At 48.5% G+C, this 12,152-nt stretch overlaps 1 protein-coding gene and 1 pseudogene across 2 annotated transcripts; both read left to right on the top strand.

Moving 5' to 3' along the window:
• The first annotated feature begins 4,515 nt into the window (after positions 1-4,515).
• LOC129401938 (class I histocompatibility antigen, Gogo-B*0103 alpha chain-like) lies at positions 4,516-7,799 on the top strand. 2 transcript variants are annotated; one of them, XM_055125339.1, is made up of 8 exons: positions 4,516-4,582; positions 4,864-5,130; positions 5,306-5,584; positions 6,151-6,426; positions 6,545-6,658; positions 7,082-7,114; positions 7,230-7,277; positions 7,424-7,799. In XM_055125339.1, the coding sequence occupies exons 1-8, from the start codon at positions 4,516-4,518 to the stop codon at positions 7,426-7,428; spliced, it is 1,089 nt and encodes a 362-aa protein (XP_054981314.1). In that variant the 3' UTR covers positions 7,429-7,799. The 2 variants fall into 2 exon arrangements, with proteins under 2 accessions (XP_054981314.1, XP_054981313.1); XM_055125338.1 differs by lacking the exons at positions 7,082-7,114; positions 7,230-7,277; positions 7,424-7,799 and having other exon boundaries at positions 6,545-7,039.
• Positions 7,800-11,005: 3,206 nt separating this feature from the next.
• LOC129402492 (U2 small nuclear ribonucleoprotein B''-like) lies at positions 11,006-11,678 on the top strand (annotated as a pseudogene).
• The last annotated feature ends 474 nt before the right edge of the window (positions 11,679-12,152 follow it).

The following is a 12,152-nucleotide window of genomic DNA, read 5'->3' as shown; positions in this document are numbered from 1 at the left end:
CCAGGGTCGTTCACCCCCAGTGAAATCCCTGTCATGTCTCCCAAAGTTTCCTCTGGCTGAGTCTTGGGTGACCTTGCATTGTAAGGAGGCTGTTCTGCTATACACTGGAGAAAGCCCCTCAGTTTGGGTGTGGTGGTCAAGGCTAGGGGTGCCAGAAGCCCACAGACACAGTGTCATTCTCAACAGCACTTCAGGGAGTGCAGGAGCCATTTGGTCATCACTGTTGATGGTCACCCTCATTCCTTGATGACACAAGTTCATCAGTTTCTTTTTTTTTTCTTTTTAGGTTACACTTGGCGATGCACAGGGGTCACTCCTGGCTCTGTACTCAGGAATTACCCCTGGCTGTGCTCAGGGGACCATATGGGATGCTGGAAATCGAACCTGGGTATGCCGCATGTAAGGGAAACACCCTACCTGCTGTGCTATCACTCCAGCCCCGTGTTCATCAGTTTCTCTATTTCAAGACATGTGTTTTATTTTGTACATACAAATATGTCTATTGTTGTAATTAAGGTGACATGTGCAGTGTTAATGCAAGTTTCTGCATCTCACCACCACCAAAGTGCCTAATACCATCCACCATCTCCTTATGCTACTTATGTTATTAACATTAATTCTCCTTGTTCACCTAACCCACTTCAAAGATTACCTATGCTCCTTGTTCTCTTTCCCACACTATTTCTTTAGAATGAATCCCTCTGTAACACTCACAGTAAAAACTGTTCTTCGGGTTATATGAAACTTTCCATTTTGTTTGTTTATTTTTGGGTCTCACGCAGCAGTGCTCAGGGCTTACTCCTAGGGGGACTCAGGGAACCATATGTGGTGCCAGGGATTGAACCCCAGTCAGCTGTATGTCAGGGAAACACCCTACCTGCTGCACTCTGACTCTGTCCTTAAGAATATTTTTAATTCTTCCGTACGTTACCAGTTTTTAAACATTACTTTAAACACTTTAAATTTTATGGCACTTGTAAAATAAGTGTTTTGAGTATCAGATCATACTCAAAATATAAAATTCCAAACTAGTTCACGGCCATATTTTTCACTGAACTATTATTTCTGCACAGCCAGGATGGACCCCTGCCTCCGTATGTGGAAGGCCTGTGCCCTACCGCTGAGCCTTATCCCCAACTCACAGAACTAGCTTCGCTTTCCTGACTCGGAGAGGAGGCTAGATTGAATATCTGGAATATTGCTCAGTGTAGACATTCTGGGGCCTGGGAGTGTTGCTCAGTGTAGACTGTCTGTCCTGAAGACATGAGAGCGTGAGTTTGATCCCTGGCTCCATCCCACATGCCTCATGAGATCCTGGTGATGCTGTCTTGTGTGATCCCCTGCCCCCCAAAAAGAAATAGTTCTGTCCTTCACACCACAACCAAGAGTGCATGCAGGAGCGCCACAATTAAATGTTGTTACCTAAATTATGTTACAACTGAACAGTGTGTGAGCCCTGTGAGCAAGTGTGTGACCCCGTCAAGCACCACAACCAAGTGTGTGAGCACCGGTGAAGGCACCAACAGCAGGGACCACAAAGGGAAGGAAGGGACAGAAATAAATCAGCAATTAAAGAATCTCTTAAACCACCTTCTTACAAACGTCAGACCTTACAAGACAGTGAACCATGCCCAGGGGCCAGTGAGGTGCCTTAGCTCAAAGGGCCGGGGCGCAGGCTGTGTGTGCAGCAAGGCCAGGCTCACCCAGACTTCAAGGTTCCCTGAGCACCCCTGGGAGCAGCCCCCAAGCACAGAGCCTGGAGTAACCCTGAGCACAGCGGGGTGTAGTTCCCCCACCATGCCCCAAATGAGCAGATACCAAGAAAGGGAGAGACCCTGCAGGAGCTCCACAGATAACAGCTCCTGAGACAGGGGGAAGGTCTGTGTGTCCTTAGTGACAGTAACTGTAGCCTCACATCAGTCGTTACTTTGCTGCACTTTCCTCTAGTCTGTCACATGTCCTCTCCTGGAACCCCATGTGGGTCTCTGAGCCCAGCAGAGTCCAGCCCTGCTCTCCCACAGGCCATTTCCCAGGCAGTCACTCTCTCACCTCTGAGCGCTGCCCCACTTCCTCCTCCCTCTGCCAACCAGTCAGTCCCTCCCCATCGCCATGCTCAGATGATGAGTTTATCTTATGTTCTATTCAGGTTTTATGGGTTTTGGATCACATCTGCCTGTACTCAGGGATTAGTCCTGGTGGAGTTCAGGTGACCATATGGGGTGTCAGGGATAGAACCCTGGTCAGTGGTGAGGGAGGCAATCACCTTATTCACTTTCCAATCTGTCTGGTCCCTATGTCACTTTCATCCCATATAAACAGAGTCTGAGGAGAGAACAGCTCCGTCATCTCCCCACTCTCTCATCAGGACCTGGATGCTCTTTCCCCCCAGGGAGGGGCAGGACCATTGCTGTCCAAGCTTGGGACATGATTGGACCCTTAAAGAGATACTAAATAAATCAAAACAAATGTTTCCACGTTATCCCACTGTCAGCCTCATGTTCTCTCCCACCTGCTGTCTCATGTCTCCCACACTGGGTGCCCAAAGGGAGCCCCGGCCTCACCCATGAGAACCTGGAGCCCCACTGACCACATCCACTTGTGATCCTCATTAACACACCAGATTTGAGTCCATATCTCACCTACCAAATTGATATTTTATTTTTACCAAATAAATATTAAACATGTGATTTCAGAATCCTAATACATCTATAAGACTTTAGGCCCCAATATTCATGTATCCCCATTTCTTGAAACAACAGAGTTTTACCCTCATAATTACCTCTTATAGTTAACTGACACAATTGTGAAAAATACCAGCCCTACATATTAGAATAAAGCTTATTATTTCTATATATGTCACATAAATAATAGATTAAAGGCAGGAGAAAATATGAAAATCCAGCCAGCTTCTGATGAGACAGAGAAGACACTTTGAATGCATACAGTGTAAATGATTCACTCTTCCGCAGCACCATTTATGTTCTGAATTAGTTTTGTCATTTTTCCTTCCTATTTGGGGCTGGGGACTTCCAAACAGTGCTCAGAAGGCCTTGGAGCGAGCTCCAGGTTCTCCAGTGCCACCCCTGTGGTGCTCAGAACCCAGCTGCCTGGACCTCTAAACCCCTGAAGCACTTTTTTTGAGGGGAGACTTTCTGCAAGCACCATGGTTTACAAAGTTGTTTGTTATGCAGTTGCTTCAGGAAGTCCATGTTCCAAAGCCAATTCCACCACCAGTGTGACCGTCCCTTCACCAAAGTCCCCAGTTTCCTACCCAGCCCCTCAGCCTGCTCTGTAAGCAGGCACAAAGAAATTTAGTTCAACATATGCTTGTTACAACACACGCTAGAACAGAAAACTTATTCCAGCATTAAATAAATCCATGATAGTGCCATTTCCTTCTGGGATGAACAAGGTGGCACTTGAGTTCTAGCTCTCTGAGATCGAATAGGTGGACCGGCTCTCTGAGGTTGCACAGGTGACCTGCTCTGATGTGATGTGGCCTGGCTCCCTGAGGTCGCACAGGTGGACTGGCTCTCTGAGGTCGCACACACGCTCTGGCTCTGAGGTTGCACATGTCAGCTGTGGTGTCAGCACACTTGGCTGTGCTGCTCATTATTTTGATCACACGCTGGCATTTCCTCCCCACCCACAGGCCTTACCCCCTAGAGGGCACAAAACAATTTACTATATAATGCTTTTTACGGGAAAAAAGTATCGGGAAATAGATCAATAGGAATCAATCTGTGATCATTGTTCTATCTCACAATGCTGCATGTCTGAGTGTTTACTGGATGTTTTGTGCCTCTGAGCCTTCTGTGTTACTATTTTTGCTCACTGAGCTATTACAGAAGGTAAGGTGCTTGCCTTGCATGTGGCCAACACGGGTTTGATCTATGGCACCACATATGGTCCCATGAACCTTCCAAGAGTGATCCCTGAGCACACAGCCAGGAATTACTCCTGAGCGCTGCCTGGTGTGGCCAAAACACAAAACAAACAAACAAACAAACAAAGAAACAAACAAACATCACCACCCTCAATAGAGGGTCTTTAACTCAGATTCCTCTCACGGCAAACACTGACAGGCATAACCTGAACGCACAGAAGCATCTCTGGGGTCCTCACGAACTTGTAAGATTGTAGCAAGATACTGACACGAAAACCATGGAAAATAGATGAGTCAGTCTCAGTCCTGGACATGGGACACAGTGCGACAAAGATCAGGTGAGGGAGCAGGTGAGAGGGCGAAGTCCCAGGTCCCAGGTTGGCTCCCAGTGTCCCCAGGGTGGTGTTGGGGGCGGGAGATCAGACCTGGGGATTCCTGGTCTCCCCAGAGTTTCACTTCTCCCTCTGCAACCTCTGTTAACGCCATCTGCCCGGATACTCGTGACGCCTCCCCAATCCTCACTCCCATTGGGCATCGCTGTCTAGATCAACCAATCAGCGTCAACATGGCTCCCGGTTATAAACTGACGGCACTCGCGAGGGAGTCAGAACCCGTTTCCTTCCTTCAGTATGTGGGACCCGCGATCTCTCCTGCTGCTGCTCTCAGGGGCCCTGGCCCTGACCCAGACCCGGGCGGGTGAGTGCGGGGTCGGAAGGGGAGTCGGTGCGGGGGGAAGGGTGGGGACTGCCAGGCACTGATGTGCAGGACCCCGAGGAGTTTCTCCGGTTCCCTGCCCGGACGCCCCCAAATGTTCCTCCTTGTCCCCCAACCCCCAACTCCCCCCGCGCCCCTAACTCTCGCCCTTCTCGGTCCCTTCCCCCCTTCCCGTCTCCCGAGCCCCCTCCCTTTCCCTCACCCTGGCCCCGGGGCGCGCGGGGAGCGGGTCGGGCCGGGTCTCACCCCTTCCCCTCCCCCAGGCCCCCACTCCCTGCGGTATTTCAACACCGGCGTGTCCCGGCCCGGCGGGGAGCCCCGCTACATCGAAGTCGGCTACGTGGACGACACGGAGTTCGTGCGCTTCGACAGCGACTCGGCGAGTCCGAGGATGGAGCCGCGGGCGCCGTGGGCGGAGCAGGAGGGACCCGAGTACTGGGAGCGGCACACGCGGAACGCCAAGGACACCGCACAGACTTTCCGAATGAGCCTGAGCAACATCTGTGGCTACTACAACCAGAGCGAGGCGGGTGAGCGCGGCCGGGCAGGGACGAGCCGACACGGGGACGGGCCGGGTCGCCCCGAGGCGGGTCCGAGCGTCCCCAAGGCTGAGGGACCCGCCCCGGACCCTTGACCGGGAGGCGCCGCGGGGACCGGGCCCCGGTTTCGTTTTCGGTTCTGAGTTCATCTGTGCGGGCGGGTCAGACTCTCACACCTTCCAGTGGATGTACGGCTGCGACGTGGGGTCCGACGGGCGCCTCCTGCGCGGGTACGAACAATTCTCCTATGACGGCGCCGACTACATCGCCCTGAACGAGGACCTGCGCTCCTGGACGGCGGCGGCGGGCACGCAGGCTTGGAGAACCCAGCGCAGGTGGGAGCAGGCGGGTGAGGCTGAGTATCAGAGGAACTACATGGAGGGCAGGTGCGTGCAGTCTCTGAGGAGATACCTGGAGAACGGAAACGACACGCTGCTGCGCGCAGGTACTGGGTCCCCTGTGTTGATGACCCCTGACCTTCCCTGGGAGGCTGGGGGACTCCCCACAGGGGGGACATAGTGGGGTTCAGTGTCCGAACAGCGCCTCTTCTTCAGTCAGGAGAGGGACAGACACGCCTGGTTTCCATGTTCTGTACCACAGAGACCCGCCCTCCCCTCAGGCCACCCTGTGTCCTCAAGACCCTGAAGTTACTCGGTTTGTGTGTTTGGGGGGGCTGGGGGGGAGAGGGAGGGGCGACCTTCTCTGAAATAATGAATATGGCTTCCCTGGGGCCTGACAGCCATCTGTGAACTGTCTCAGATCTCAGCTCTGACTCCTGCTTCTCTCACTCACTCACCCTCCACCCAGGGCAGGACAGAGTCACTGTCTCCTGATAGACCCGAACCTCCTTCCCTAACCCTGTTCTAGAACATTCCAAGGAATTAGGATTTTACCCAGTTTCTCCAGTCAACCTTGTGTCTGGATTTTTACCTCCTTTGCAAACCAATTATCCTGTTCAACCTCATTGTGGAAGTGACACAAAATGTGAATTTTTTTCAATTTTCTCCTCAGAAGCCCCCAGAAGCCACATCACCCACCACCCCTTCTCTGACCAGGAGGTCACCCTGAGGTGCTGGGCCCTGGGCTTCTACCCTGCCGAGATCACCCTGACCTGGCAGCGTGATGGGGAGGACCTGACCCAGCACACAGAGCTGGTGGAGACCAGGCCTTCAGGGGATGGAACCTTCCAGAAGTGGGCGGCTGTGCTGGTGCCTTCTGGAGAGGAGCAGAGATACACGTGCCGTGTGCAGCACCAGGGGCTGCCGGAGCCTGTCACCCTGAGATGGGGTGAGGAGGGGGACGGGGCACAGAGCCTGTTCTCAGGGAATCAAGGTTGGCCCCCTGGGGAACTGTTGAGGGTCAGGCTGGGGCTGGGGGTCAGACCCTCTCCTTCCTCCCTTCCCAGAGCCCCCTCTTCAGCCCACCATCCTCACTGTGGGCATCATTGTCGGCCTGGCTCTTTGGGCTGTGGTCGCTGGAGCTGTGGTGGCAGCTGTGATCAGCAGGAGGAAGCGCTCAGGTAAGATGGGGGTAGTTTGGGGGGGATTCTGTCCAACATGGCAGGTCTTGAGTCTTGTCCCACTTTGGGGATCTCCCCCCTGTATTCGTTCTCCTGCCCAATTAGCGGGAGCACCACCGGCCCCCGTGCTGTTGCTCACACTCCCCTGTGTGTGCCGCTCTCAGGTTGACTCAGGAAAGACATGTTCACCTCCATAAGCTGAGCATGAACCTGGTTCCCAGGGTCACGGGGACTGTCCCTGTGAGCACAGACTGCCAGGAGAGGCTGGTCAGTCCAGGAGCGTCTCCTTCCTGCGTGTTTCCTGGTCCTGCCCTCAGTCTTCAGAGTTCTGAGGCTTCCCGGGGGTCCGGGCCTAGAGAGCTGCTCTGTGGGCACAGGACCCAGTGCTCTCCCCGACCTTCCCTGGATGTTTCCTTCCCACAGGTGGGAAAGGAGGACAGTACACTCAGGCTGCAAGTAAGTGTGGGCAGGGCTGGGGCCCTGGAATCCTGGGGACAGAGACCAGAGCCCTTGGATCCTCCTCTAGTCCCACCCCCTGGGCTCTGACCTTGGCCTGTTTGTTCCTCTCCAGACAGCGACAGTTCCCAGGGCTCTGATGAGTCTCTCTCGAACCCTAGAGGTGAGACTCTGGAGGCTGGAGTGGGCGGGATTGGGCAGAGGGGACAGCACTGGGTTTGGGGGTTCTTTGAGCGGGATGCTGGGAGCTTGCTCAGGATGTCACCACTTCTGTCACTCACTGAGTCTCTTCATTCTTTTCTCTCACAGTGTGAGGCAGCTGCCCCGCTGGGTTCCTCACATCCCACTGTTGTGACTCAAGAACTGCTGATTCTCCTTCTGCCCTGGGACCTGAGTGTGTCTGTGTCCTGTCACACACTGTGAGGGGGAAGACTGGCCCACCCCTGCCCACCAGACCCTCCACACTGACCTGCGTTCTCTTCCCTGATGCTCTGGGCTGTGCCAGCAGAGACAGGACTCAGCCGTCCCCATCTGTGTTAGCTTCTTGTTTTCCTGAATAATGTTTCTCCCTTACTGAAATCACCATATGATTTGCATTTTTCTAATTCCTGTTTTGTGGGGTTGAGGGTTAATAAAGGAAATCCCTGAAATTTGAGAAGAAAAATTTAAAAATCTTGAGACCTTCCATGTGTTTTCTCTTTTGATTTGAGTCTGTCTGACTTGTGACCAGAGAGGCTGTGAGGGAAAGGGAGGGGACAGAGGTGTGCCCTGTCTGTCTCTGTCTCAGTCATTGTGGGCTTTGATGCACCTCCACCTCCTTTGTTGCTTTGGGGGAGGGGGGCGCCATCCTGGTTCTGCACTCATGGGTCACTCCTGGCAGGCTCAGGGAACCATATGGGGATCAGATCAGGTTGGCCACATGCAAGGAAAGCGCCTCCCCTTGTACTGTCGCTCAGGATCCCTCTAACCCCTGTGTCATCTCCTGAAGTCCCAGTGTGTTCTATTTTAAAAATTTCTAAATTCTGTATCCCAGAGATTGTGTGATCCACAACAAACCCTAACAGAATGAGAACATAAATTTTTTGTTGTTGTTCAGCAATAAAATCTGTTTATTTTATTTTGTTTCTTTTACCCCTTATAAGATAGTGGGGAATAGAGATTGGAAAGGATAAATTGTTACATAGTAGGTTCAACTAAAACTATTACTAAGGTTTTTGTCCATAGGTTAGATAGACTAAATGAACAAATTTTCTTACAAAATGATTTTTCAGATTTTTAAAATTTCATGGGAGTAGTGCAACACAATGCACATAACATCTTCAGATAAACCCAGGTTTAATCACTGTTTTTTGTTTACTGGTATTTTTTAAATTTATTTATTTTTAATTAGTGAATCACCGTGAGGGTACAGTTACAGATTTATACACTTTTGTGCTTATGCTTCCCTCATACAAAGTTCGGGAACCCATCCCTTCACCAGTGCCCATTCTCCACCACCAGTAAACCCAGCATCCCTCCCACCCTCCCCAATCCCATCTCCCCCCACCCCACGAGAACATAACATTTTATTGTAAATTTTAAATTCGGTTTACAAACAAGCATCAATTGCCTCAAACGGCAAGTGCTTCCCTTGGGCAGAGCCTCACCCATGAGTAAACTTTCTCCTTGGCCTCGGGCTGCATTTGTAGCCGCCCATCATATCTTCCCTCACACCTAATATTCCAGGAGTAGCACATTTAGTGGGGTTTAAAGGAGAAGGCAACCGATCTTAGAGGGTAATATATTTTTACAGACATGTATATACAGACATGTATATACATAATATATATATTGTATTTATTTATTATTTTCACTCCTCTCTGTTTTTAAGAGTTGGGGCGGAGGGGCAGTGCACAATATTCTGTGACCTGATTTCCAGAGACCAGCTCTATTCAGGAGTCCATCACTGTTGCCTCATTAGAATAAAGATGCTCCTATTCCTCTCCTATCCCCTCAAATTCATGAAGTTTCAGGAGCCCTGTGTCAGGAAGCACAGGAAAAGACAAATATTAGAACGGAATATGTGTCTAAAACTTTGACCACTGAGGAAATTCCAAGAGTTCTAAAGGCTCTCTATCAGAAATGGGAATGAAGCAAAAATGTGTGTGTTACTATAAACCTCAAAATCACAACTTCAGTTGAGATAGTTGGGCAGATCCCAAGCTTACCCACCACATCCCTCACTTTCACATAGAACTTCTGCCTTGGCTAAGTCCACACATTTCTGGAATGACCCTCTCAATTGTATTTGCAACTGTCCTTTAGTTCTCTCTGCCCATCCTCGAAAGGTTATTTTTGAGGATATACTTTAAAAAGCTCATATGTAAAGCTGGTTAATAATCCTGGGACTCTCATACTTTTAGAGGGCATCTATGACAAAAATTCCCTTCTTAGGGCTTCCCCTAAGAAGTTTAACCTCAGTGAAGTTTTAGTGAAGGTTCTGAGTTTACTCTCATCTTGGCTTCACTTAGAGGATGTAGACTGGACTATCAAAGCCATTTCTGTTGCTACACCAACACCAATGTTTGATTCAATCCTTTAGCTCCTTTGTTCCCTTAGATTCTTCTGTCACCATCTGATTTTACTTGGTTTTATCTCTTTGAGCTAATAGAAAATTGTTCTTCCAAGCCACCAATTTTAGGATCATCTGTTACAAAGTAATAAGTATTAATAAGGTTTTCTTGTTTCTGCTGTTCTATAGATATTACTTCCATTGACTTTGTTTCCTGAACCTTGTAACTGTTATTCATATTAGCTTCAGTTTCTTCTCTTCTACTTCTTCCTTTTACATTTTAAATGTATTTTTTCTTTTCCTTTCTTTTTTTTTTCTTTTTGGGTCACACCCGGCTCTGCATTCAGGAATTACCCCTGGTGGTGCTCAGGGGACCATATGGGATGCTGGGAATCGAACCCGGGTTGGCCGCGTGCAAGGCAAATGCCCTCCCCACTGTGCTATCACTCCAGCCCCAAAACTGAGAAGAGCTTTTTTTTTTTTTTTTTTTTTTTCTTTTTGGGTCACACCCAGCGATGCTCAGGGGTTACTCCTGGCTTTGCACTCAGGAATTACTCTTGACAGTGCTTGGGGGACGATATGGGATGCCGGGGATCGAACCCGGGTCGGCAGTGTGCAAGGCAAACACCCTACCTGCTGTGCTATCGCTCTGGCCCCTTCTTTTCCTTTCATTGACATTATAATGACAGAAGTAAGAAGTGTGTGCTTGTACATGTGTGTTTGTGTGTATGTTGAGGTACAACTGTCACAAATATATCTGTTTTAATATATGATAAAAAGGGGGATATATTTTGAGGAAATAAGTGTTACGTGAGTGGCAGAAATGTAAATTTCCCAGTAAAAGGAAGAATAAGGAGCTGGAGCGATAGCACAGTGGGTATGGCATTTGCCTTGCATGCTGCTGACCTAGGTTTGATTCCCATGATCCCATATGGTCCCCCGAGCACCATCAGGAGCAATTCCTGAGTGCAGAGCCAGGAGTAACCCCTGTGCATCGACAAGTGTGACCCAAAAAGCAAAAATAATAATAATAATAATAATAATAAGGGGTAATATTTGCAAATATTTCTACTTTCATACTAAAATAATATAGAGCATATTTCATATTTTAAAAATATTTTCTCATCATTCAATGAAAAATTCGTTCAATGTATTATAAAAATAATAATAGCATCTTTACTCTCAAGGATGGCTAATAAAAAAGTAAAGAGTGCTATAATTGGGCTAAAGATAAAAATTGTGTGCTAGTCAAGCCTCTTAAGAATTGATGTAAACAGTTGATGTTTTGCCCTGCGCTCCTGCCTGCTGTATCCTGGGTGTTTGAAAATTTGACTCAAAACATGGATATTAGACCAAATTGTACAATTTCTATCAATAATATGAATGACAAAATTTAGAAAGAAAGACTAAAGAGATGCCCATATACCCTGTTTTCTGAGTTTGGCCCTGAGGTAGATATTGTGGCTTTAAAGACCATGAAGATGAGGGGACAAGCTTTTGTTATGCTTAAGGAACTTGGTTCATCCTCTAATGCCTTAAGGCACTCACAAGGATTTCCATTTTCTGGTAAATGAATGTGAATCCAGAATGCAAAAATAGGTTCTGATATAATATCTAAGATGCGTGGCTCTTTTACTGAGAGAAAATAAGAAAAAAAAAAGGAAAAAGCCAAAACTGTGGAGCAGACTGCAGCAATTGTAAATAAGAAGCCCGATCTGGGAACCCAAATTCAGCTAATACACAAGGAAATTAGCACAAAATCCTCAGGTTCCTGACTACCCTTCAAACTATATTTCATTCCTCAATAATTTACCAGAAGAGACTAATGAGATGTTATCCATGCTGTTTAATCAAGTCCCTGGTTTTAAAGAAGTGCGTTTGGTACCTGGAAGAGATGACATTGCTTTTGTTGAATTTGAAAACGATGGTCAGGCTGGAGCTGCCAGGGATGCCTGAGAGGGATTAAAGATCGCACCATCCCACGCCATGAAGACTACCTGGACCAAGAAATAACATTTGAGATTGTTGTGTTTAAAGGACTTGGTGTTATTTATAGGTTGTTTTTCTTTTTTTAGGTAGCATTCGTTCTGGGCATTGTGATAATTGGAGATGGATGAGAGAGGAAGGAAGAGTGACATTTTCGTGGAGTTAAGATTACCTAGTCTTCTGAGGTTGGAAATGTGTAAGGCCTTAGTTGTATACAATAAGCCTTTATTTGTATTCTATGTCAAAAAAAGAAAAGTTGATGTTTTACTCTGTGTATATTTTTTTTTTTTTTTTGCTTTTTGAGTCACACCCGGCGATGCACAGGGGTTGCTCCTGGCTCTGCACTCAGGAATTACCCCTGGCGGTGCTCAGGGGACCATGTGGGATGCTGGGAATCGAACCCGGGTCGGCCGCGTGCAAGGCAAATGCCCTACCCGCTGTGCTATTGCTCCAGCCCCTCTGTGTATATTTTTATAATTATTTTAAAAGCAGCAGTCTTAT

The sequence above is a fragment of the Sorex araneus genome, chromosome 2 (genome assembly GCF_027595985.1).
Source record: "Sorex araneus isolate mSorAra2 chromosome 2, mSorAra2.pri, whole genome shotgun sequence".
NCBI classification, from domain to species: domain Eukaryota; kingdom Metazoa; phylum Chordata; class Mammalia; order Eulipotyphla; family Soricidae; genus Sorex; species Sorex araneus.
Note: the sequence above shows the minus strand (reverse complement) of the source record. Positions and strands in the feature narration are given on the sequence as shown.

Bases quoted from the DNA above. Each gene is read 5' to 3' on its own strand.
- LOC129401938 (XM_055125338.1), top strand. From the start codon at position 4,516: ATGTGGGACCCGCGATCTCTCCTGCTGCTGCTCTCAGGGGCCCTGGCC. The intron at 5,131-5,305 runs GTGAGCGCGGCC...CGGGCGGGTCAG, and splicing joins CTACAACCAGAGCGAGGCGG to ACTCTCACACCTTCCAGTGG. The intron at 6,427-6,544 runs GTGAGGAGGGGG...CTCCCTTCCCAG, and splicing joins GCCTGTCACCCTGAGATGGG to AGCCCCCTCTTCAGCCCACC.